Source organism: Oreochromis niloticus, linkage group LG15 (assembly GCF_001858045.2).
Source record: "Oreochromis niloticus isolate F11D_XX linkage group LG15, O_niloticus_UMD_NMBU, whole genome shotgun sequence".
In the NCBI taxonomy this organism is placed as follows: Eukaryota; Metazoa; Chordata; class Actinopteri; order Cichliformes; family Cichlidae; genus Oreochromis; species Oreochromis niloticus.
In genome coordinates, this window is record NC_031980.2 from 30,988,966 (window position 1) to 31,014,482 (window position 25,517).

The window sequence follows — 25,517 nt, forward strand, 5'->3', positions numbered from 1 at the left end:
TTAAAACGAACCAGTGACAATAAAGACAGATGCTGTTATCTGGCAAAGTAATGTAGTGCCAGAGCAGATGCAGCTTTTGTTCCTGAAGGATTTGTTTTAGTCGCACACATCTGGATTTGTTGTTTTAGCGTGTGAAAGAAAGAAAGAGAGGTCATTCTTGCACTTACAATCTAAGTGGTGCCAGTTTTGCTGAACGTTGTGTTGTTGTCTTAAAAGCAGTCCTTCCATCTGAGCTGTAAAGATGCTGTGAGTTTTATCATTGAAATCAGATGGGACCTAACAAGCTTAAACCACACAAAGAATCTGTCTTAAAATGAAAAGAGAGGCCGCGATAGACAGCAAGTGCGTGTGTTCTGCACTTATGATCTATTACAGTTTGTATAGCCAGAGCTTTTTCTCAGGAACTTTTGTTCTTCCTAGGAGCTAGAAGATTCCTTCAAAGATTTGTTTGTGTCTTAAAAACAGCAAAGATTAGGCAGATTAGGACTAGAAGATTTCAGAAAGTTCTGTGGAAAGCCCTAACAATGTGACTGAATGAGAACTGATATGTTTAGATGTAAGGGTTAAAGAGAGTGTGGGACTTGGAGGTGGGGTTAACCATTCTCTGGAAAAATTATCCAGAGAATCACTGCTTCACCCTTTTAACATAATATTGGTATATGATAACTGGTCTGTGGGATGTGTAGGATGTGTATTGTCAGATGCAAGTTATTCGTGTGTTGATAAAGCTGTTATTGTATATGTGTGTAAAGGTGCCCACTGCTTTTGTTCTTCCTGCTTCCTATTTTAAGGCTGCAGGTTTGGGATGAAATAATGACCCTGCACCTCTTCTTCTTTCCACATTATTTCTTTAATGAGTTTGTTTGCGGTGTTGGAGCTGCATGACTGTGTAATGACTGCTATACAGACAGAGCAGAAGTCCTGCTGTGGAAACATGTGCAGGCCTCCAAAAAACTATGCAATAGTTCTTGCAGTTAAAAACAGCTTTATGAGTTGATGTTGTTAAGCACAGCTTTATATAAACACCGTGTTTGATGGTACAGAGTTTGAGTATTTTTGTGCTTAGTTCTCCATTTTTCTCCAGATCAAATTGGCAGGAACCCTGGCCTGCAGGCCATCTGGGAGGATGAGAAGCAGAGGAGGAGAGAGAAGAACCAGCCCTCTCAGATTGAAACCCCCGAGTCGCAAGGTACAGGCATTCACCACGGAAATTCTTAGTTGTCTAAGTCAGTCTATGGGTTTCTGTTTAATTTCTCTGCGATCTGGGAATAAAGGAAAATGTATGAGTATGGTTAACTGTATATAAAAGATGGTCATAGTCACTATGCTGTCACCCATTCATTTCTTAAGTCTTCAGTTTCAGCATTTGGGTCATTCCCATTGGTTGTTTGGAGGCAGAAGTGACTGTTTTTGGAGCTACCAGGCTTGGTAATCAAGCTAGACTCATAAACTGAACGTGTGCAATGCACAGGGACACAAATCTGCTCATTGGTGCAAAGTAAAACATATTTTCATGAAACACTACAAAGCAGGCTGTGTTGTTTGTCAGGTAATTCCATTATCAGGCATCAAAAGAACAAATGTGATGGAGAGGTCCAGCAAATGGAATTGGCAGAGAGCTTTTGGCTAGACAGACCTCTGTTGGCACACTTGTCAAAAACAACAGCCACACCTTATCAGTATTCAGTTGGATTAGTTTTAAAAAGAAAATCACCCATGCTGCACCCAGCATGTGATCTACTTTTCGAGGAATTGCCCTTTTTTGGCGATTCTTCCATCCCACAGAATTGCTAGTGCTGAAAGCCTAAACAGTGCCTATGATGGAACCGTGTCAGAACACAGTGTATCACAGCTTAATGTTTATGGAGCTGCATAGCCACAGACTTTGGCCATGTGACACAGTACCCATGCTGACTACTGCGCTCCACCTAAAGCAGCTGCAAAGCGAGCGCCAGAAGTGACCCATGAAACAGTGGGAGAATGCAGCCCGGTCTGATGAATCACATTTTCTTCGACGTTATGCCAAAGGCCGGGCGCACATCTCATTTATCTGGAGAGAAGGGAAGAGCTGGCCAGCATGATTCGTTTTTAAAGAAGGCCTGTGTGATGCTCTGCAGCGTAATACTTTCTAAACATAGTTACAGGCCACCTACGTGATTTCATGGCCACTAATCTAATTGATGCAGAGGTTTCAGCAGGATAATTTGGTTGTCATACTGCTCAGGAATGGTTTGACCAACATGACAAATTGTAAATTAACTTTTGAATTTCTCAATTCAGAGGAGAGGAGATGTTTTGAAACCTTGTTGATTTGGATGCAAAATTCTTCGGTTCTAATGTGCGGGGAGTGAGTCTCATTTCAGTGGCGCCAGTGTTTCTGGTTACTGTGAAAGAGTTTTGAGAATGTCTGGAGGCAGTGCAGACTGTGGCTCACTGTGTTCTTCTATCATGTTATGCTTCTCTTTGTCCAACTGTGGCATCTGTCTTAGTTTTGTTTCTAAAGCCTCTTCCAGTGGAACGTAAAATTAGAATTTTCCATTACCTCCACAAGTCAGAGTTACAATTCAAAGAGCTGTCCATATGATCGGTGGGAAAGTACTGTCTTTAAACTACAAACCCTTTTAATCTTGCCAAAGTCTGATTCTCCACCAAACACACACACACACACACAGAGCTGTCATGGAAATAGGCTGCCAAATAATCAGAGCACGGCTGCACTGTGACAAAAAGTTTGTTCTCAGGCCTACACCCAAGCACATAAGCACATGGGGTTCCCAAGCTTGAAAAGTGAAGGGAGAGGAAATCAGATAATGTCCGTGAATTATAGCTCCTACAGAACAATTTACAATGTGCAAGTTCAGTTAAGAAAGACAAAAGACTACGGTATGCAGAATTAAGGTCACAGTTTATTACAGACTGACAGCAAAATTACCCAGCCAAACACCAGCATGCTTAACAGCTATTACTGACCAAAATGTTTTAATTGTAGCGAAGAACTCCATGTCTGAAGAATGTTTCTAAGCACCAGAAAGTGCAGTGTTGAAATGCTTGTCTGTGTGTTCCAGATCGTGGTTTTGTCACCTCATCAGAGAGTGAGAAAATCTTCATGAAGAGAGTCGAGGAGATCCTCAAGGAGAACGAGTTTGATGTGTAAGTTCCTTCTCCTTCCTTTGATTTATCTTGGGTAGTGCCAGGGTACATGATATCTGAAAGACTGCACTAATCATGATCCTTAAAATTGTTGTCTAAAAAATAATTCATGAAGAAAATTCATAATCGCATCACATATTTACCCTTTATTAACGCTTCCACTTCCCTTAGAAGTGCTGTAGCACTTGGTGGATATTTTGTACCGGTGTTAGGTACACCTGTACAGCTCGCATGGCCAATCACATGGCAGCCTTTTGTGATGTCTCACTCCTCTCACTCCCAACCGGGCATGGCACATGGCTGTCCCTCTCTGAGCCTGGTTCTGCCAGAGGTTTCTTCCTGCTAAAAGGGAGTGTTTTTTCTTCCCACTATCACAAAGGACTTGCACCTAGAGGGTTGTCTGATTAATGGGGTTGCTCTGTATTATTGTACCATTTTTACCTTACAATATAAAGCGCCTTGTGGCATGCAGGCATAGCTGAGCTGCTGAAATTCAAACTGAGTATCAGAACAAGGAAGATGGGCTTTTAAGTGATGTGGTTGCTCTTGCCAGCCAGGCTGGTCTAAGTATTTCAGAAACACTCTCTAGGGTTTACAGAGAATGATCTGAAAACAAGAAACTGTCCAATGAGTGGCAGTTCTCTGGTTGCCTTGTTGATGTCAGAGGTCAAAGGTCTGTTACTACTGTAGAACAAGCGGTGGTGTTTTCATGGTGCACAACCCTGTTAATATCCAAAAAAATGATGAGCATTCTCTTGTGCCTTTTTCCACTAACGCCTACTAGGCCTTAGTTTTTCTGTTTTCCAATAGGTAGTTGTACATCGTACCAGGTACTTTTTTTTTTTTTTTTTTTTTTTTAGTACCTGTTTGGCCGGGGTTCCAAGTGAGCTCAGCTGAGCCAAAAATGTGATATCACTGGATAAATTATGAAAGCGACTCTTTCATAAGAATCAAGTCAACCATTTTTAAAACCTGGAAGAGGCGACAAACAAACCAACACCATGTTCTAACGATGAGGTGCAGACTTTTTTTGCGCCTGATGACAGTCCCGGAGGGAGCTAGACTATTGTTTTGTTGTTTGTGTCAAAAGCAAATGACATCACTGGACTTTGAGGCCACCTTGCCCACCCATGTTGAAATGGTATTGAATTGTAACGGAAAACAACCGAAACCGAATCAAGTTGTGGCGAAACGAATAGGTGCTAGAGGAAAAGAGGCATTGTGTCCCTTCTCACGTGATGCACTGCCTTCAGGCTTGGAAACGGGACTCTTGGTAATTTGCATCACTTGTATGTTGACCCTTGACACAAAACCTGCATTTAAAGTTTGGAACAGAAACTGGTATTCACTGTCTGCAAGTTTGAGGTCTATGGTGAAATGGCCAAGATCACATCTGATCTGTATGATGTATCACTTGCTCTTTGCCAGATTCAACACAGATGTCCTAATTTTGTTGTGGCATGACAACTCTAAAGGACCTTTGAAGTCAGTGTGGGCATGCATAGTGTTTCAACATGATTTTCTCTTGCACAATTATTCTGTTTGCCTTTCTTTTATTTGTTTATCCCATTTTCCTAGTGTGAGAGTGCTTATTTTGAATTTATTCTTTTCATGTTAGGTTATGGTTTGTTGTTTATTGTTTGTCTTATTGTCATTATTAAAAATGTAATAACTGAAAGTCAATGTCCCATATCCGTCATGAAATTTGGAGTAACTGTCACAGAGTTGGAGTTTATGCAAGAGAGTAACAGTGTTTGAAAATGGGGACAAAATGCTTCCAGCCTTAGAGGAAAGTCTCCCATAGTCTGGCAGCCCACATCAATAACAAGTTTTTCTTGTTTTTAGTTCTTTGTATTGAGCTGTAATGAAGTTGTTGTGTGTCCTCAGTTTCTTTGTGCCTGAGTGTCTTTCTTCTCAGGGCAGAGAGGGAAGCAGTAAAATCAGAGATTGGATAAAATGGGGAAAGTGAAATTGCAACAGATGTAGTGGAGAAAAAAAGGGAGGGGGATGGTGAAACAATCGCCAGATGTACAGCTAGAAAGTATTTCCTGTTATAAATAAAGTACAGTTGACTCGGCTGTGTGTGTGTGTTGCTGCATCACATCCAGATGGCTTCCATTCACCAACCCCTGATATCGGACAGGGAAAAAAAGGGAGGGGGGAGCAGAGCGGACCTTCGGTGTAGAGTCGGCTCGTCTTAAGTGATGGAGCGCACACACACAGAGTTGCCTGGCTTCTTTCCCAATGCCTGGCTGTCTCAGTCACCCTTTCTGTTAATACTCTCACACAGCCTATCACTTCCTGTCTGTTGGCTCTCCTTTACTCTACTATGCACTGCTAATATTGCTGCTTTGTCAGTGTCTCACTTAGCATTTTAGGCTTTTTGGAAACATTTTATTTCCCCTTACTCATGGTTTTCTTTTAATTCAAGGATTTTGTCCAACTCTTCAGCTGCGAGCCATGTTTTGGCAGTTTCTACGGCCTCAGTTATGGACATATTGTTGTACCTCTTATTCATCCAGAACCAGTCTCTCATGACACTCTCTGGTAGGCAAGTAACCTTCTGGGCTTCCCTGATTTTGGATTCCAGCCTTCTCCTCCATGGGAGGGCTTTTATATCCGATTCTATATATAGCTCTTTAAATCTCATTTTGGTTGGAAATGTCCTCCCACTCGATTAACCTTTACCCTGTTCTGCCACGCTCTTCATACAAGGCTGTGCAAAATAGAATTTTGGTTGAATTCTTCTTTTTTAAATGGAATGAGACTAAAGAACTGCAGAGTCTGTAACTTGATTGGTGAATCCAGTCTCTCGCTCAGTGTGCCCTGAAGCTCACTGTCCTTCCCATCTGAGAGCAAAGACCAAGTCCTTTTGGTTTCTGAGTTTATGGACGAGTGACTGTAGCTGCCTATTATAGCTAACTAATACTCATATATCCACATCATCCTGTGTGATAGCCAGCAGGTAACAAGACACTGCAGTGCATAAGTGCCAAACTGAGTTGTTTTCACACTTTAACTGCAGCTCTAAACTTTTATAGACATCGGCCTTCAGAACTATAACGGATAGACCATGTGTCTCAATCGGTTAGATGGAGTACAAAGACCTTGCAGTCTCTCGTTGAGGTCATGTGAGAATAGGTCAGTGTAATGAAGGTTGTCTTCATTACTTAACCGTATAAACATGAGTGATTTTAATATTTATATTACAGGAACGGGCACTCATACAAAAGTTTGTTTTTATTGGTTATTTGGGCTAAAGGTGGGCGGTCTTCCAGCTGGTACCGTTTAATGTCTGCCTAGGAAAAGAGATTTCAATTAGTATAGAATGTTTGGTTAAGCTGGTGGAAACCAGTACTTTAACACTTAGCTTTTGGATAAGATTGTCTTACCTATGTTTTCTTTTGATGGTGTGCCAGCCACAAGAGTCCCCAGGCATCTTGAGTGCCCTTTTAAAGGTTCCTGGTGCTACCAATAGCTATATTAGTTTATTGTAGATTGTAGTCGGTAGGACAAGTGGGAAATATTTTATTTACTAATTGTAATTATGTTAATTATGTCTACAATATTGATTTGATATCAATAAAGGTTATTAGGCAAGACAGTTAGCACTGTTGGCTCACAGCAAGAAGGTCCTGAGTTCAATTCCACCACCTGGCCGTGGTCTTTCGGTGTGGTGTTTGCATGTTTTCCCCGTGTTTGGGTGGGTTCTTTCCAGGTACTCAGGCTTCCTCCCACAGTCCAAAGACATGCAATTAGTGAACTGGTAACTCTAAATTACCCGTAGGCGTGAGTGTAAGAGTGAATGGTTGTCTGTGTCTGTGTGTTAGCTCTGTGACATACTGGCGATCTGTCCAGGGTATACCTTGCCTCTCGCCCTAAGACAGCTGGGATAGGCTCCAGTCCCCCTGCTACCCTGCAAAAGGATAAGTGGAAGAGAATAGGTCAGCGTGCAGCCTGTTACAGTCGCTCCTGTTTTTTCTCTTAGTTTAGCTCTGTTTTCTTACGTATTCTTTTCTTTTTCTGACTTGTATTTTCATCCGTTTATTATCTTTCACTCAATCATGTGGATTGAAAGAGTTTTTGTTCTTCTGGTGGCCGTGGAACTATTACTTTTATCAAGGAACGGGACCACGGCACATCTCCTACACGCACGGACTGTTTACTCCAGAGATCAGCTGATCGCCCTGATGCCGGCCGGCTTGTGAATGGGTGGATGTCTGGATATGTAAAGCGCTTTGGGGTCCTTAGGGACTAGTAAAGCGCTATATAAATACAGGCCATTTACCATTTTGCTGGCCAGACCCGCAGAAGTACCAGCTGAAATTTGGAGAAAAACACATCGGGGATGCAGAGGTCAAGGACAGAGGAGAAGAAAGAAGGAGACGGTGAGACAGTGGAGGCTCGAAGCGAGGAGGAGGTATAAACCGTGTCTGCCGTCTATCGTAATGGGAAATGTGCGATCCTTATCGAATAAAATCGACGAGCTCTCAGCACTGGTGCGGAGTCAGAGGGAATACCGAGAGTGTAGCCTGAAGTGTTTCACTGAATCATGGATGCACCAGGACATTCCCGACGAGAATGCTTCCATGGAAGGCTTCCACACTGTTCGGGCGGACAGGGACAGCATTGCTAGTGGTAAGCGGAAAGGAGGTGGACTTGCTGTTTTAGTTAACAACCGGTGGTGTAACCCTGCCAACATAACAATCAAAGAAAGGATTTGTTGCCCGGACATTGAACTATGTGCTGTAGGACTCAGGCTGTATTATTTACCCAGGGAATTCTCTCGTGTCATCTTGGTGGCTGTTTATGTTCCTCCCACAGCTGCATGTGACACTATCCACTCTGCCATAGCCCGGTTACAGACTCAGCACCCGAGTGCCTTTATTGTGATCTTGGGTGACTTCAACCATGTATCACTGGACAATACACTACCAACATTCAGACAATATGTGGACTGTCCCACCAGGGGAGAGAAAATTTTAGACCTTCTGTATGCTAATGTCAAGGATGCATACAGCTCCTCCTCCCTCCCCCCACTCGGTAGGTTAGATCATAACCTGATTCACCTCACCCCACGCTATGTGCCAGTTGTGAGGAGGGAACCTGTGACCACGAGGAGCATTAGGAGGTGGTCAGAGGAGGCCTTAGCAGAACTACAGGGCTGTTTCGAGGTGACCGACTGGGAAACACTCTGTGAGCCTCACGCCGAGGACATCAATGGGCTTACTGATTGTATCACAGACTACATAACTTTCTGCACCGACTCCATTCTTCCAGCTCAGACTGTTCATTGTTACCCAAATAACAAGCCGTGGGTGACTAAGGACATCAAAGCCCTCCTCAACGACAAGAGGGCTTTCAGAGGGGGCAATAAAGAGGAGGTGAGGAAGGTCCAGGTGTTACTAAAGGACAAGATCAGAGAGGCTAAAGACAATTACAGGAGGAAGCTGAAGTGGAAACTCCAGCAGAACAGCATGAGAGAGGTGTGGAGGGGCATGAAGACCATCACTGGATTCAGGCCAACCAACAGCAGGGGAGCTGAGGGAGGTGAGAATAGAGCTAACGAGTTGAATCTGTTTTTCAATAGATTCAACACTACAGTGTCTGCTCACACCCTCACAACCTCACCTGTAGTCAGCCTGGAATCCAGAGCCACACCACTGTGTCAGCCTCTCTCTTCATATGGCGCTGTTGCCTCCTGTGAGATTCCTGACACCCCTCCCCCACCCCTCACCTTCACTCAATACCAGGTTGAGATGCAAATGAGGAGACTCCACTCGGGCAAGTCTGCTGGAGCAGACGGAGTGAGTCCCCGCGTCCTCAAGGCCTGTGGCCCCCCAGCTGTGTGGAGTGTTTCATAAACTGTTTATGCTGAGTCTGAGTCTGCAGAGGGTACCAGTGATGTGGAAGACATCATGCCTCGTCCCTATTCCAAAGACGCCACGTCCCAGTGGCCCCCAGGATTACAGGCCCGTGGCACTGACCTCCCACATCATGAAGACCCTGGAAAGGCTCATCCTGGACCAGATGCGACCCATTGTCGGACCACATCTGGATCCCCTTCAATTTGCTTATCAGCCTCGTCTCGGAACAGAGAACGCCATCATCTACCTGCTCAATCGTGTCTACACCCATCTGGACCAGCCGGCGAGCACTGTGAGGGTCATGTTTTTTGACTTTTCTAGTGCTTTCAACACCATCAGGCCGACCCTCCTGGGTGATAAGTTAACAGCGATGCAGGTGGATGCTTCTCTGGTGTCTTGGATTGTTGATTACCTGACAGGAAGACCACAATATGTACATCTCCCACTGTGTGTGTCTGACAAGGTACTCAGCAACATAGGGGCACCACAGGGGACTGTCCTCTCCCCCTTCCTCTTCACCCTCTACACCACAGACTTCAGCCACTGCACAGAGACCTGCCATCTTCAGAAGTTTTCTGATGACTCCACGGTGGTTGGATGCATCAGCAGGGATGATGAGACAGAGTACCGAGCTGTGGTCGACTCCTTTGTCACGTGGTGTGAGCGGAATCATCTGCAGCTCAACGTGGCAAAGACCAAGGAATTGATTTAAAAAGATGGCGCCGGTGAGGTCGGCTGCCGTCACAACTGCTCCGACCACCTTTTCTTTGTTTTTGTTTTTTAAGTTAGTTTTCAGCGTTTTTAAATCGGCAAAATCATCACCATTGAGTACATTAGGTATGACAGAGACACTCTTGTTTCTATTGGTATACAATGTACTCACAATTCGAAGTTTTTAACTCCGGATCCGAGCTGGCCGAGTGAGATCCTGAGGGAGAACAAAGGACGCGACACAAAGCGACGGCCTCGAGGGAAATGAGCCGGCGTCAGGAACAGGCTGAGAGCTCGTGCACACCTCTGCCTAGCATCCTGCTTGCCAACGTCCAGTCACTGGAGAACAAGCTTGATGACCTCAGGGCCAGGATAAAGTTCCAGAGAGACATTCGGGACTGTAATCTCCTCTGCTTCACCGAGACATGGCTGAACCCAGCGGTGCCGGACCACACCATCCAGCCGGCCGAGTTCTTCTCGGTTCACCGCATGGACAGGACACAGGACTCGGGGAAGTCAAGGGGAGGCGGCGTGTGTTCAATGGTGAACAACAGTTGGTGCAACAGCGCAAGCGTTGTTCCTCTCACACGCTCCTGCACACCAAATCTGGAACTACTGTCCATCATGTGTCGTCCCTTTTATCTACCTCAGGAGTTTACATCGGTCATTTTAAGTGCCGTTTATATTCCACCACAAGCGGACACGGTCACTCACACAGCACCAGACACAACACCGGGACGCCGCGCTTATTGTGACGGGGGACTTTAATAGTGCCAACCTCAAACGCGCAGCGCCGAACTTTCATCAACACATCACCTGCCCCACCAGGGGTGAAAGGACACTGGACCACTGTTACACTACGGTCAAGGACGGCTACAAGGCACAATCTTGCCCTCCGTTTGGCAAATCCGATCACGCCGCCATCTTCCTCATGCCAAAAATACAAACAAAGGATGAAACAGGAAGTTCCGGTTCAGAGGAAGGTCGCACGCTGGACGGACCAATCGGTGGCCGCGTTACAGGACGCACTCGATGATGCAGACTGGGACATGTTCAGAAACAGCTCCGATGATGACGTCAACATGTTTACGGAAGCGGTTGTGGGATTCATCGGGAAACTAGCGGATGATACCGTGGAGAAAAAGACTATCACTATCAGAATGTTTCCCAACCAGAAGCCGTGGGTGGATAAAACCATCCGCGACGCTCTGAGATCCCGCACCGCTGCTTACAACACGGGACTCGCGACGGGGGACATGGACCCGTACAAAGCCGCGTCATATAACGTGCGGAAGGCGGTGAAAGAGGCGAAGCAGTGCTGCGGGAGGAAACTAGAGTCACAACTCAAACAGAGTGACTCTAGGAGCCTGTGGCAGGGATTAAGGACAATAACGGATTATAAAGCACCAACAACCGGTACGACGAACGCGGACGTGACTCTGGCAGACGAGCTGAACACTTTCTATGCTTGCTTCGAGGCTGCAGCTAAAAACGCTAGCGATGCTAATGCTAGCGGCGCTAACGGCTGCAGACAGGAAGATACTGCCACTACCGGAAACGTGCTCATCATCTCCGAGCATGACGTGAGGAGAGCCTTCAAGAGAGTGAACACCAGGAAAGCAGCAGGACCAGAAGGCATCTCAGGTCGTATCCTCAGAGTCTGCGCATACCAGCTAGCACCTGTGTTCACTGAGATATTCAACATCTCTTTATCTCAGTCGGTGATCCCCACATGTTTCAAAGAGTCCATCATTGTTCCTGTCCCGAAGAAACCCCACCCTGCTTCTCTCAATGACTATCGCCCTGTAGCCCTCACCTCAGTAGTGATGAAGTGCTTTGAATGCCTGGTCAGAGACTTCATCATTTCTTCACTACCAGACACACTGGACCCACTACAGTTCGCTTACCGTCCAAATCGTTCCACAGACGATGCCATCTCTCATCTTCTCCACACATCACTTACTCACTTGGACACTAGAAGGGGGAATTATGTTAAAATGCTCTTCATCGACTACAGCTCTGCATTTAATACCATAATTCCCTCCACACTCACCACCAAGCTGGAGCACCTGGGACTCAGCTCATCTATGTGTCAGTGGATCTCCAACTTCCTAACTGGCAGACCACAGGCAGTAAGGATGGGCGGACATGTCTCAGCCTCCATCACTCTCAGCACTGGAGCCCCCCAGGGGTGTGCTCTGAGCCCCCTCCTGTACTCTTTGTACACATATGACTGTGTGGCCACTACCAGCTCCACCACCATCATTAAGTTTGCTGACGACACCGTCGTGGTGGGCCTGATCTCTGATAACAACGAGACGGCCTACCTGAAGGAGATTAGGAATCTGGAGAACTGGTGCCAGAAAAACAACCTCCTTCTAAACGTCAGTAAGACAAAGGAGTTGATAGTGGACTTCAGCACTAAGCAGGAGAGGAACTACCAGACCCCCGTCATCAACGAGTGCTCAGTGGAGAGAGTGGACAGCTTCAAATACCTCGGGGTTCACATCACGCAGGACCTGTCATGGTCCTGTCACATCAACACCGTGGTGAAAAAGGCCCGACAGCGTCTCTACCACCTCAGACGCTTGAGAGACTTCCGACTGCCCTCCAAGGTGCTCAGGAACTTTTACTCCTGCACCATAGAGAGCATCCTGACAGGAAACATCTCAACCTGGTTCGGGAACAGCACCATGCAGGACAGACGAGCTCTACAGAGGGTTGTGCGATCAGCTGAGCACACCATCCGCTCCGAGCTCCCTGACCTGCACTCAATCTACAGCAGACGGTGCTGGACCAAGGCCAGGAAGATCATGAAGGACCTCAGCCATCCCAACAATGGACTGTTCTCTCTGTTGAGGTCAGGAAAGCGATTCTGCTCCCTGAAGACCAACACAGAGCGACTGAGGAGAAGCTTCTTTCCGCAGGCGATACGGTTTCTCAATCACACCACCACATAGTACTGACCCACACATGTGGTTTTTACACACACACACTGGACATTCTGGACATTTGTTTACACTAGTGGCCACTGCATAACTACACTGCGTGGTCATCTAATCAAATCACTCACTTAGTCACAAGTCACTTAAATAAATCACTTTTAAGCATATTTGCACTGCACAAGACACTTAAATATATGGATTGCACAACCCTGGACATTACATTTCTTTCATTACCATTTACTACTCGTACAGCTGCTCTTGTTGTTCTATATTTCTTCATATATTCTTATATATTTTCTATATTGTGTATTTTGTTGTACAGTTATTTTATTTTTAACTTTAATTTTTATATTTTATTTTATTCTTTCCTAGTTAAATTTACCCTTCATTTTAATTTTCATATTTATTTCCTGTCCTATTCATAGTCTTTTATTTTAGGTCACGAGCAGTTGTCTAAGCATTTCACTGCATATCGTACTGTGTATGACTGTGTATGTGACAAATGTTTTAATCCAGGGGGTCAGTGTTGACATTGTGGAGGACTATAAATACCTTGGAGTACACATTGACAATAAACTGGACTGGGCTAAAAACACCACAGCACTTTACAGAAAGGGCCAGAGTCGTCTCTATTTTTTGAGGCGACTGAGGTCCTTCAACATCTGCCAGAAAATGCTCAGGATTTTCTATGAGTCTGTTGTGGCCAGTGCTATCCTCTATGCTGTTGCATGCTGGGGGAGCAGGCTGAGGGTTGCAGATGCCAACAGACTCGATAAACTGATTCGTAAGGCCAGTAATGTTGTGGGGATGGAGCTGGACTCCCTCAAGGTGGTGTCGGAGAGGCGGATGTTGTCCAAGATAAAGACAATGTTGGATAACACCACCCACCCACTCCATGACATGCTGGTCAGTCACAGGAGCATGTTCAGTGAGAGACTGAGATTACCGAAAAGCACCACTGAACGACACAGGAGATCATTCCTGCCTGTGGCCATCTCCCTGTACAACTCATCCACTTAACACACTGTTTACTGCAACAGCTACACCCTTCTTGCACATGTTCTTTTCAGCTATTTATTAATAAGTGACTTTTATGTATATATATATGCCTGTATATATTGTGCTATTCTTAGTTAGTGTATTGTCTGTCTTTGTTAATGTTTGTTTATAATGGAGCACTGTAACGAAAAATAATTTCCCCTAGAGATCAATAAAGTATTCTGATCTGATTCTGATGAACCCTGGCCTACACTCTTTTTTGGAATTTTAATGTTGGTGAATAAACACCAACAGGTTTGTCTGCACCTCATCTCTGCCTCAATCCTCCTCTTTGAACCCAGCTGCTACAGGCCATCGTAACAGTCAGGTATTGGTATGGGGAATTTACTCCAAGTGAATTGGATGTCTTATTTCTAGCCTCCTGTGTGGTCTATGCTGGTGCCGTATTGTTATCTAAACCCACTGACGAATTTGGAGCATTTTCTGCTTTGTGTTACGTGATAGGAAGAGAACCTTTGGACAGTGCTCAGACTTGATTGCCTCACACGGCCTGGGGTTAATGCGTAAAGATCTGGGGACATTAACTGTCAATTAGATAAAGTGTTAAAGAAAGACATCTGTAGCAAATCTGTTTGTTCAAATTAGCATCAGCAGATGTAGGTTCTACATTTTTAATTTTTCTGACTTCCGCGTATTAATTGCAGCGTCAGCCTCAGAGCCTCTGTGTCATTTGAACTTCACAAAACAGCTCTTGTGATTTCTCATCAGTGTATGTGTGGCCAGTTTTGACTCTTCATCATTCGGCATGGTGTTATCTTAACAATTAGTGCAACTGCACACGTTTGTGTTGAGGCAGCAGATAGAAAATTACAGTCGAAGGTGCAAATCATATGTGCACACTAAGTCATCTACACATTACACCTAGAGGAGCTGCTCTGCCATGGAAACCCACACTGTGGAGCTCCCAGTGCAGTGTTTGTGCTGATGTTGATGGAAGAGGTTTGGAACTCTGCAGTTATTAAGTTGCAGAGCGATGGTGATTTGTAGTCCTTATTGCTTCAGGGCTTGGCATCCCCATTCTTTACTTATATGGTCTGCAACTTGAGTTGCCGTGGTTCCACTTTGCAATAATACCACTTCCAGCTGGTCATGGAGTAATGACAAGAGAAGATGTTTCAAAAACTGACTTGTTGCAGTGGTGGCATTCTATTACAGTACCACACCTGACTTCAGTCTTTAGAACGATCTATTCTTTCACAGATGTGGCTAGGTGCTTGATTTTATGCACTTGTAAGACGAAGAACATCTGAATCAGAGATTAAGCTGTGTGGTCTGGTAGTTTTAATGTAACAAGTAGTCTTAAGTTAAATCTTGTTAATGGCTCAGAGCCTTTATTTCAGTACATACTAGAGCATTTACAAAGGCACATATCTGCTAACAACACTTTGTAGTTATCGTTCCTTTCTCTTTCTCATCATTCAAACTCTGAGAGGGCGTGGCTTGGTGGCAAAATGTGTTCATCACTGCAGAAATCTCCTGACGCTTGCCAGGCTCCCTCCCTGGCTGCCTCTAAAGTCGTTAGCTGGCAGACTAATTAAGAACAACCAGACAGTGGCACGTGCACGCTGACTCTCGGGAGGCTCTTCATCATACGGCACCAGCAGAACGAAGTCTCTGCCATGAAACCTCCCTCAATCTCAACCTAAACTCTGAGTCTGGAGTAGATTTCATTTTACAGCCATGTTGTCTGAAAACCATTCATCATTTATCAGCCTCCTGCCTGCTGCTGCTGCTCATTCATCATTTAAAGTGAGTTAGAGGGTGTCCACAAGGCTGTGATTCATAGTCTACTATTCTGTCTGATATGTTTGTCTCTGTCTGGCTGTCCTCTCGCACGAGTGTTTGTGTTCTTCCCTGAGCCGTGACTGGGCTCAGTCATGGTGTTCTGCAGCTTCACCTGTCAGTCCCGTGCTTTTCAACATATTGCATCAGAAGCTTTACAGAAGCTTGAACTTGTGCTGCAGAAGTCGTCCGTGCACACCTGCAGTCACAAGAGCAACAGTTTAGTATCCTGAGGGCTTTTTAGATGGTCAGACTCATGGCCAGGCTTCAGACTCTAGTCCACCATTTTCACCAGATCTGAAAGACCTCCTCTGGAGCAGTGCTTAAAATGGAATTTGTTTTTTTCTTTCTCAAAACCATTCCTGTAAAATCTGTTCCACGTGCGAGTAGCGGCCGCCCGCCTCGTCTTCGTTTCAATATTTCAGAGTCACTAAGTGGTGAGTTGCTAGGCGATACAGCAGGGGCAGCACGATTAAGGGAGCGTGATAGGCAGCTTGTGGCTGAGGGCGATCCGGAGGGATACAAAGCCCCGTTGGCTGCCTGCCTGTTTTCCATTCATATTCCCTCTGCCAACACACAGACACACACCACTTAGCTGTACACACCCATATACTTCCCCACACAGTTGCCAGACAAGAGACACTCTGCACACTTGTGCAGTCCCACACAGAGCTTTCGCCCACTAAACCGAGCACTTTCTCTGATTAAGACCCGCTGTAAAGAGATGCTAATAAAACATGGCTGCTGCACAAGGTGCTCAGTTTTCTAATTCAGCTAACAGCCATGCAGACAACACTGTTGAATGTTTTGGTAAAAAGTAAAACTTGATGTCTGTTTATTTCCTCAGGACACAAGATCTGTCTGCTGGTGATGGGGAGAACCAAGAAGATTTCCCTGGTGAACTAACACTTCATTTTGACCCCCTGACCCCAGACGGGCTGCCATGTACCCCTGCTAACGCTGTGGAGGTTCACAGGGGTCGACATCCAGGTGAGGAGAATTGCAGTACCGGTAGTTGTTTCACAGACCGGCAACAGCAGATTTTGCTTTGAGTTATATCATATAGAGTTATCACGATGGGATAGTTTGACCTGCTATGAAACCATTAAAGGCCAAAGCTATGTTCTAATTTGGTTTTTTACACATTTTATTTGGTGGCATGAAATGGGTTGAGCCAGGCTGGTAGTCCCCAAATGTTTTCACAGACCAACTGTTGTATCTTTGATAATGGAAGTAATCTCTTTCTTGGGTAGTTATCACAGGGGATATTATATGAATAAACTGACTTTTTCAGAAGTTGAATAAGTTTTTGTGCGCAAAAAAACGATGCACAGCGACATTTCTTTCTTACATTTGTTTTGTCTTGCTTTAAAGCCAATATCAGAAATGAAAGTTGTTATAAGCTTATTAAATCTGAGAACAAAACAGAAGAGAAATTCTCTTTTAGTACCATCTTTTAAGTAGTCTGATTCACTATAGGAGATGAAGAAGATCTGATGTCGAGACTGAATACTTTAATTTGCAAAAAAGCTGGATTTTACTTACTAGCACCCTACACTTTCTTTTCCTTTATAGAATTTAACTCCTAATTGGACCAGGTTTCTCTTGTGACATACATTTGTTTCTTCTCTCATTCTGCCTGTATGTTTGGCAGGAGAAGTACTTGTTTCATCACCCCGTTACTCCTACCCAAGTCAGGGAGTTGAAAGAGTGACGATGTGAGAGTGACTTTGGGCTAATGTGCAGGAAATCTCTGTGCTTGTGTGTCCAAACTTAAAGCTGAAGAAAGATCGCACACACGCTTACAAAACACATATATACCACATATAACCTAGAAACAGGCCTGAGTAAAGGCCTGAATGCATTCAGCAACATGTTGCACTAGAGTTTGCTTGACAACAGGTGACAGAAGAAGATGTCCAGTCCATGGGGACCGCAAAGGCCGGAGATCATCGCCTTATTTGGAAGGAGATGCCAGAAAGGGGAACTTCTGTGTCTGCATTTATCTCTTAAAATTGGTCATTGTCTGTAAAATAGGCAAATAATGTTCTTAAGATGCAAATTGTGTACTTGTAAAAGCAAGAGGGGGCGTTATAATACCCTGATGATATAAAAGCAATCTGAAGTGTATTTCTGACGGAGATCTACAGCTGATGTTGCAGGGTACATCTCCCCACACGTGTGTTTCATTAAAATCGTTGTTTGACCAACTCTTCGGAACCATGGTTGTTTTGTTCTCATCCTCAATATTCTGAACACGTGACAACTGGAACTGTAGAAACTGTAAGAGATGGGAGTCACCGAGCTAATGCTGAACTGTGCTGCTTTAATGTGTTATCTCAGTGAAACTGTTGTTAGCAAAGTGTGACATCGAAGTATGCCTAACAGTAGTTTTCATCTTCTCTGCTGCTGCCTGCAGACTCTGTGAGGAGCAGTGGGAAAGTCCCAGAGGAGGCTGTCGTTGATGAGGAGGCCATCCTGACTCTCCTGGAGAACAGTCAGTCTTTCCTCCCACTCTCCCAGACATCCAACCACTCGCCTCTCTTAGGTAACACAGCCTCTTTCATTCATGCACGTTTTTAATTTTCTATGCTCGATTTTGTTTCCCATGATTAAACTCTGATTTTAGGTGATAATTTTAAGGCTGTCTTCCACAAACAGTATTTCAAAGATGCTGATTCAGTGGTCGGGTCATGTGACTTTGACTCCAGAAGCTTCAGCTTGTGTTTTCTGAAATGGATTTTGAGGGCTGTTTTGGATCGTTGTTGTAAAAGCCACTTTTTTTCCCCTTTCCATCCATATTTTCTGATATTTAGTGGATTCTTTCCTCCATATACATCTGGTTCTTGTCCACTTGACTGCCACTACACCCTGAAAGGAGAAAATATTCACCTCAATGCTTAACAGCTGTCCAAGTGGAGAGAAGGTTATTGCGTACAGCTGTCTGATATTGTCTGTGTGCTTTATTTTGTCCTCCATGCAGACAGCAGCCGGGACCAAGCCATCATTGACTTGCTGGCAGGCCTGGAGGACGATGGTTTCTGCAGGACACCCACTAGGCAGAATTCCCAGTCCCGCTCACTCCCTGGTGTCACAAACTACAACTGCAACAGTGATGAAGAGGAAGCAGGCCCAGAACTGGACAAGGAAGAGGCAGAACTCAGTGTTATAATGTCACAGCGTTGGGACAGCGACCCTCCTGAGAGTGCTTCCTCTCAGAGGCATGTTTATCTCTGCATGGTTTAAGGCAAAAGTATAACCATCAGTTTTAGAGTATGTTGTGCATCAAAATGTTTTCATTTTTTAGTAATAAGTACAAGTAAGCGTAAGCTACACCTTTTTGTTTCTGGTCGTATCTTAAATACATAGGTGAGCGATCGCTGTACACGATCTGTGAAAGTCATCCCCAGTGAGCTCTGCCTGGGCTTTTTTTTTTTTTTTTTTTTTTTTTTTTTTTTTTATAACTACGGTTCCTGTCGTTGGTGTGTGTGTGCACAGACCCTGCATGAAGGAGACAGAAAACTGCTTCAGTGATGGCCAGCAGGAGTCCTCTGACGAAGACATGGAGTGGAGTGGAAACAACTCTATGTTCGCTAACCTGTCCATCCCGCAGCTCGATGGCGCCGCAGACGAGAGTAGCGGTGAGTTGTCCTATGATGAGATGTACTGAGACAGCATGAAGTGTCAGCTTGCTTTGATGCCTATCTGACAACCCTCCCCCACCGATTCACGCTCTGTCAAGTATGTCAGGAGAGGGATCTGATAGCTGCTACAGAAGAAAAAGTTGGGATGATTCTCAGTTTTGGCTCTATGACCTGACAGGCTACAATTTGATGCAGTGCCAGACTTGGGGGGGGGGGGTAAAAACTGACTCCCTGGGGTTAATTAACTGTTCAGTTTTTAGAGCGTGCATGTGTGTGTGGAACGATGACTACAACTTCATAGACTGGTAATAGACTCTGTGTGCTTTTTAAAAAATATACCAGTATCAAACATAATGAAATCTGAAAGTTCTGAGTCATAAAATTCATCTTGACATTTCTGTATAGCTGTAACAAATTCCTCTTCAGTAATTTGCAACATAGAGTTTAAAGGTTAATAACACTAAAACTGCCTCTGTAGTTGCTGTTTGTGCGATTTCAACACGTTTCCTGCCCCTGCACCCCACCTGCATTAGATGACTTTATCAGTAGCTCAGCTGGTCCGAAAGCAGAACAACTACATTATCAGAAGAGCTAGAGGAGAGAATGAGGGACAAGCGTCCTGCTGATGCACATGTTAGTGATGTTCTAGTTGCCCTGTGTCTCATGCAGAGCGATGGTCACTTTCTTATTGAGCTTAAAGTATAAATTTTGGCTTTCAACATGTTATAGTGGCATAGAAATATTGTAGTAAATTGACTTTTTAAAATTTAAATTAGTGCTGTCAGCTCTAATCTCGTTAAAATGACGTTAACACCGTAACCGCATTAACGCAGCAAATCTCCGTTAGCAGAGGCATCAACACGTTAGCGCCATGCAGCCCCTCGCACAGGGCGATCCACGTTAACTCGCTAAGAGAGATTTGCCGTGTTAATGCGGTTATGGCGTTAACGTCATTTTAACGAGATTGACAGCACAAATTTAAATATATCAAATAGTGATCGATCTCACCCTGGGGTTTTGGGCAAAGATTCATGGGTCATTGCTCTCTCTGATTACATGAATTTCAGGTCAGTTTCTTGCAGCTGTGGACACTAATGAGATGCCTCTTCTTCTCTCATGCTGTATCCATAGATTCCTCCTTAACAGATAGTGGCTCAATGACGCAGTCTTCGCTTACGGCCACTGAAAAGATGTTGGGCAAAAGAAATCCCATCCCCGGAGAGATGGTCCACCTTGAGCCACCATCTACAGCTAAGATCCTTTTGGAGTGCAAGCATCCCGAGCACATACCAGTTCACGTGTTGGACACGGAGCAGCCGCTTGACAAGCACTTTCAGTTAAAAAGCAGTCAGGACAGCAGTAGTGAATGTTTGACAGGGTTCAAGGTGAATAAAGAAATCCCCTACATCCAGCCAGTCAAACACCCTATTCCCTGCATATTAGCCAATCACCCTGAGGTATCTCCCATCTGCATGGACAAAGAAGATCTACGACCTTTGTACACCTACGATAAGAAAGCTTCTATAGCTTTGGATAAAACGGATATTGAAAGCTTCCCATTTGGTAATGGAAAGGTCGCCAAGAACAGGAAGAAGTACGGCAGTATAAAGAATGTAGAAACAAACTGTCTGTCCATTCTTCAGAACCACAGGACCTTTTCTCTCTGTTATTCTGAGCTGAGAAACTGCTCAGCTAAGACTGACCTGGAACTGAACACAAAAGACAATAAAAGCCCCCTTCTGAGGAGCATCGCATCAGCCCCATCAACCTTGAAGGAGGACGAGTTTCTTGATCCTCATGAGGACGAAATTGGCAAAGATGGCGAGGAAGGAGATGTCGGTGAGCTGAAAATCAGGTACGAGGACTATCAGGAAAACAAGACTGAGAGGACTATTGTTGCCCAGCAGGAGGCACACTACAAGTTTTTCCCCAGTGTCATTCTCTCCAACTGCCTCAGCAGAAAGAAACCTGGGAACAAGAAAATGGCTGACACCTGCAGCAAGGTGGAACAGGCCCAACCTCGCAGGTCTAAACTAAAGATGAACAAAAAAAGGCTAGGTATGACAGGACCTAGGAACAAATTAAAGATGGTCCAAAGCTCTACCTCTGATAGCCAGATTAGCACCAGCATCACCTCAGTAACACCTGCTAGTCCTGTGAATACGGACACTGAAATGCTGCTTTCTGAGGATCATCAGGATTTACAAGAGGCCGAGTCGATCAAAGAGGAAACAATTGTGAAAAATGAGTCTGAAAGTGAGGAGAGGTCCATAGGTGAACAGGCAGAACCACAGCCAGAGCCCCTTGTCTCCAGCTCTGCTACCAATTCCTGTTTTCCTGAGGAAACTAAAGACTCTACTGAGGATGTGGTAAGCCCACTGCAAGATTTGTCTGCCAAAGTCACCTGTACTAAACCGTCAGCACTGCCAGGTAGTAAATACACCCTGAGGACCAAACGGAAGATGAAATATGATTCAGAGGATGGGGAACACTCAGGTGCTACTCGTTCTAAAAACCTAGCTTCTGTCAAAGAACGACTTAAGGACAATGATGTCTCCGGTGGGCAAGAAGTAAAGTATCAGAGAAGACGCAAGAAGGAACCTCCTATCATTATAAAGTACATTATTATTAACAGGTTCAAAGGAGAGAAAAACATGCTGGTGAAGATGTCCAAAGTGAATGCAGCTGAGCAGTTGGTGGTGTTGACCCCAGACAAGCTAGAGCACTATAAAAAACTGGCTCCTCTCAAGGATTTCTGGCCCAAGGTACCAGAATCCACTGCTGTCAAGTTTCCCGTCACTGAACCAAAGGCCAAAAAACATCCCAAAAGAAAGGCAAAGGTTAACTCTACAAATAAGAAGACTATCAACAACTCCTCCAAACCTCTGATTAGACAGGGTGAAAGGGTTCAGAAGCCAAAAGGCCGCAAAAAAGCCCCAATCCTGCCATCTCTGCCACCCCCTAGACCATGTTACTGTGAGTTGGCACATGACTATGATGTTGACTATTCAGATGTCATGGTAGAGTTGGGCTACCTCTCAGATAGATCCCAAAGTCCGAGAGACTCAACGCCTCCACGCTGTTGGTCCCCAAGTGACCCCCTTATGAATACCAGGAGTTCAGAAGAGCTGATAAATCCACACATTGACCCATGTCTTAGTTCTGCTTTCCAAAAGCCACATAGATCGTCTACAGCCAAAGGAGCACGTAATAAGTGTCAAACTGCCAAACCCAAGAGACTGTCAGATGCTAAAAGGAAACCAAGTAAGTCTGCAGAAGAGCCTAAAACTGAGAAGGCAAAACAAGGTAATACTGCTGTTTTGAGGCAGAGGATGAAAGCTGGAGGTGCTGTCAACAGTTCTACAAGCACTACAAGACCTAGAAAGTCTCGTAAAAAGAAAACTGAGGAGCCCAAAAGGCATGACTTAATCAAAGAGAGCTCCCAACTCCTTTTCCCAGAGAATGAGTTGCCTCCTTCTGAGAGCTCTTCACAAGAGGTTCCTCCATTTCAACAGCAGGTGGGCAAAGATAGCCAGGGCACGTCCCAGACTCCATCTACACCAGAAAGGAACTCAGTAACCAAGTTTATCGAGCCAAAGGTCGAAGACTGTGAGACTTCCATCATGGAGGTCAACCAAAGCATTTCGGCACCTGCCCAGACGAAGCAGCAAGCTTGCCAGACCACCGTGGTAAAGGCAGAGGATTCACAGGAGCATTGCACAGACCTTCTGCCTCCAGTACAGGAACACAATAAAGATGTCCAGCTAAAAGAAGGTCCCCCACACTCAGGCCCCAAGAACGGGGAGATGCCTCCTCTCTCTGAGACCCCATCTGGCTTGGCTGTCCTTAAGAAGCTACTTCAGACGAGGCAACAGGGACAGCCCCTTCCTATACAAGTGGTTGGTACAGCAAGCCACTCTACAGCCATAGCCCAGGCGGCAGCACTTCTAATTCCCACCACTAAACCCACTAAATCCAGAAGAGCCCCCACCCCCACTTCTCGGAAACCCAGGGCCCCAAAATCTAACATGGCAAAAGAAAAAAGGCAGCGAAACAGGAAAGGCAAGATGAGCAGTACTCAGCCAAATCTGTCAGTAAAGCAGGAGGGCAGCATGTCAGATGAGTGCCCCCTCTTCCTGTCAGACCCGGGACTGGACAGCTGCAATTTCATAGAGGACAGCTTGTCACCAGAGCTCCCGCACAACTACACATTTGATATAAATGCTATTGATCAAACAGAGTTCTCCAGTCCGTACAGTGGCAGTCAGTTTGTTGTGACTGATAAAAATTTACCGGTCAAGTTCCTGAGTGACATCAGCCAGGATTCTGTATCTGCTCAAGCGCTGGACTCTGAAAAGAAACTCGACAGGCTGCTTTGTTCTGGGGAGGATCTTCAAAGGGGCTCTGATTGCAACAAAGCAAGGCCGAACAGCCCCGACCTTTTAGATGGGCACACGAACCGCGAGCCTACATCAAGCCTAACGTCCCTCAAGAGCAGAGAGTGGGACTTCTCTTTAGGTAAAGCCCACACGCTCAGCCCCTTTCAAGACTTTCACTGTGAGAGAAAAGAGCTGCTCTTTTCAGTTTTCGACTCACTGCCTTTAAGCTCCGCTTCATTTGTCGACCATGAGGGCTCGCCAACAGGTGAGCTGCCGGAGGGCATCGACGGACTAACATCCACCACCCCCAGCAGCTCTCCACGCTCCATCAGCTCGCTATCACAGGTGAGGGCAAGCCAGCTGCAGCGGGGGGCAGGGGGCGGAGGAGCCCACATTCTCAAGCCCCTCATGTCCCCTCCTAGCCGAGAGGAGATCCTCAGCACTCTTCTAGACCTGGAGATGTCAGAGGCCACCTTCCAGGAGCCTTTCTGCAGTGACCCCTCTGATGCCCCAGGGAAGCCAATGTAAGAGTAACAGCAACAGTAACCATTTCTTTAACATCATCTAGCATGCATTATTTACTAAATATACCAAAATAAGCGTATTAGTAAAGTTTTCACATAAGAACTAGAATCTAACTGATTGTGATGGTTGGTAAGGTTTTTTATTTGTTTGTGGGGGGGTTTAGCCTCCCTCACAGGCTTTTTAATTGGATTGTAAAACATCTCAATTGACAAAGTACTGCAATAAATAAAAGTAAGGAAGATTTTCAGATAAGAGAATAGAAGTGCAGTGAGGAAAGACTTTAGCATTTGTTTTAGACTACAGCAAACTCAAATGGAATCCTTTATCATTAAATGTCTGAAACGTCCATATGTTCAAAAATAAATCCACTGATCTGGCTCTGTTTTATACTATCTACAGAGCTTCAATTGATAGACATTTATTATCAATCATCTGTGGAGCTGTGATGATTTATTGAAATTTATCAAATGGAAATGGGTGTACTGATCCTTTCCTTGTCTTTTCTCCAGGGAGGTCGGTGGCCGTAAGCTAACAGTGGGCACTCGGCTAGCTCGGGAACTTGCAGAGTTTGGTGGAGACCTGTCTCTGGAAGGCCTCCATTTCTGGAAGACGGCCTTCTCAGCCATGACGCACCCCGCCACGACCGTTATCTCATCTTGTCAAGGAGCAGAGGCTTCAGAGACAAAGGGTGACCTATCCTCGTCCAGCGATAAGAAGGTGGTGCTTTTACCCTGCAAAAACCCACCAAACCGCAAGCGTGTGCAGGTGTGGCTAAAAGCTAGAAAGCAGTATGAGAGTTTACAAAAAGGCAGGAGAGAGTCTGAGCTGCTGAAGACAGAAAGGGCTGGTCTGGAGGTGGAGGAAGATGGGGGCTCAGAGAGAAGCGAGCTGCCAGCTGCTGACAGAAGCTTGAAGGTTGAGCTCTGTAGTAACCTTTCCTGTACGAGAGCTCAAAGGAGAAAGAAACAGAGCCTGTCTTTAATCCTGTCTCCCCTGGAGAATACAGGATTGAGGTGTAAATCCACAGAAGCAAGTCCAGTTTCAGATAAAGGCAGTGTCTGTCTTGAACAGGAGAACAAAAATAAAGAGGATGATGATGATGATAAAACCACCTGTCTAGAGTCCCCAGAGCTGCCTACATGGCAGCAGTCCCATCAACCAAGCCCCTCTGGCCAAGGACAGCTCAGTGAGAACAAGCCAGGTGAAGACTCTCCAGAACCGCTATCATCTATGCGCTGTAATTCCCCAGAGCTGCTAAGAGGGAACCACAGTCCCTCACCTCTCGCTGTCAGTGACAGGGATGAGAGGAGGACCAGTCCCCAGCTCGTTCACAGCACCCCTTTCTTAAGGAGACGATGGAGAAGCAAAGAAGATCTGGATCCAGTGTGTAGCACGCCCATATCTCAGGGTAAGGAATGTGCATCTGTCTCCTTTGATGTTGTGATACCATCAACT

The 25,517-nt window shown here is 45.3% G+C and overlaps 1 protein-coding gene across 2 annotated transcripts in view; it reads left to right on the forward strand.

Moving 5' to 3' along the window:
- Positions 1 to 25,517, forward strand: part of rev3l (REV3 like, DNA directed polymerase zeta catalytic subunit) — an 88,242-nt gene that overhangs the window by 47,116 nt on the left and 15,609 nt on the right. For both annotated transcript variants that reach the window (XM_005457929.4, XM_019345682.2), the window contains 8 exons: positions 1,085 to 1,189; positions 3,066 to 3,150; positions 16,362 to 16,504; positions 17,934 to 18,062; positions 18,498 to 18,735; positions 19,013 to 19,155; positions 20,290 to 24,061; positions 24,572 to 25,470. In XM_005457929.4, coding sequence (XP_005457986.1) covers positions 1,085 to 1,189; positions 3,066 to 3,150; positions 16,362 to 16,504; positions 17,934 to 18,062; positions 18,498 to 18,735; positions 19,013 to 19,155; positions 20,290 to 24,061; positions 24,572 to 25,470 — 5,514 coding nt within the window. The remainder of the gene's footprint in view (positions 1 to 1,084; positions 1,190 to 3,065; positions 3,151 to 16,361; positions 16,505 to 17,933; positions 18,063 to 18,497; positions 18,736 to 19,012; positions 19,156 to 20,289; positions 24,062 to 24,571; positions 25,471 to 25,517) is intronic.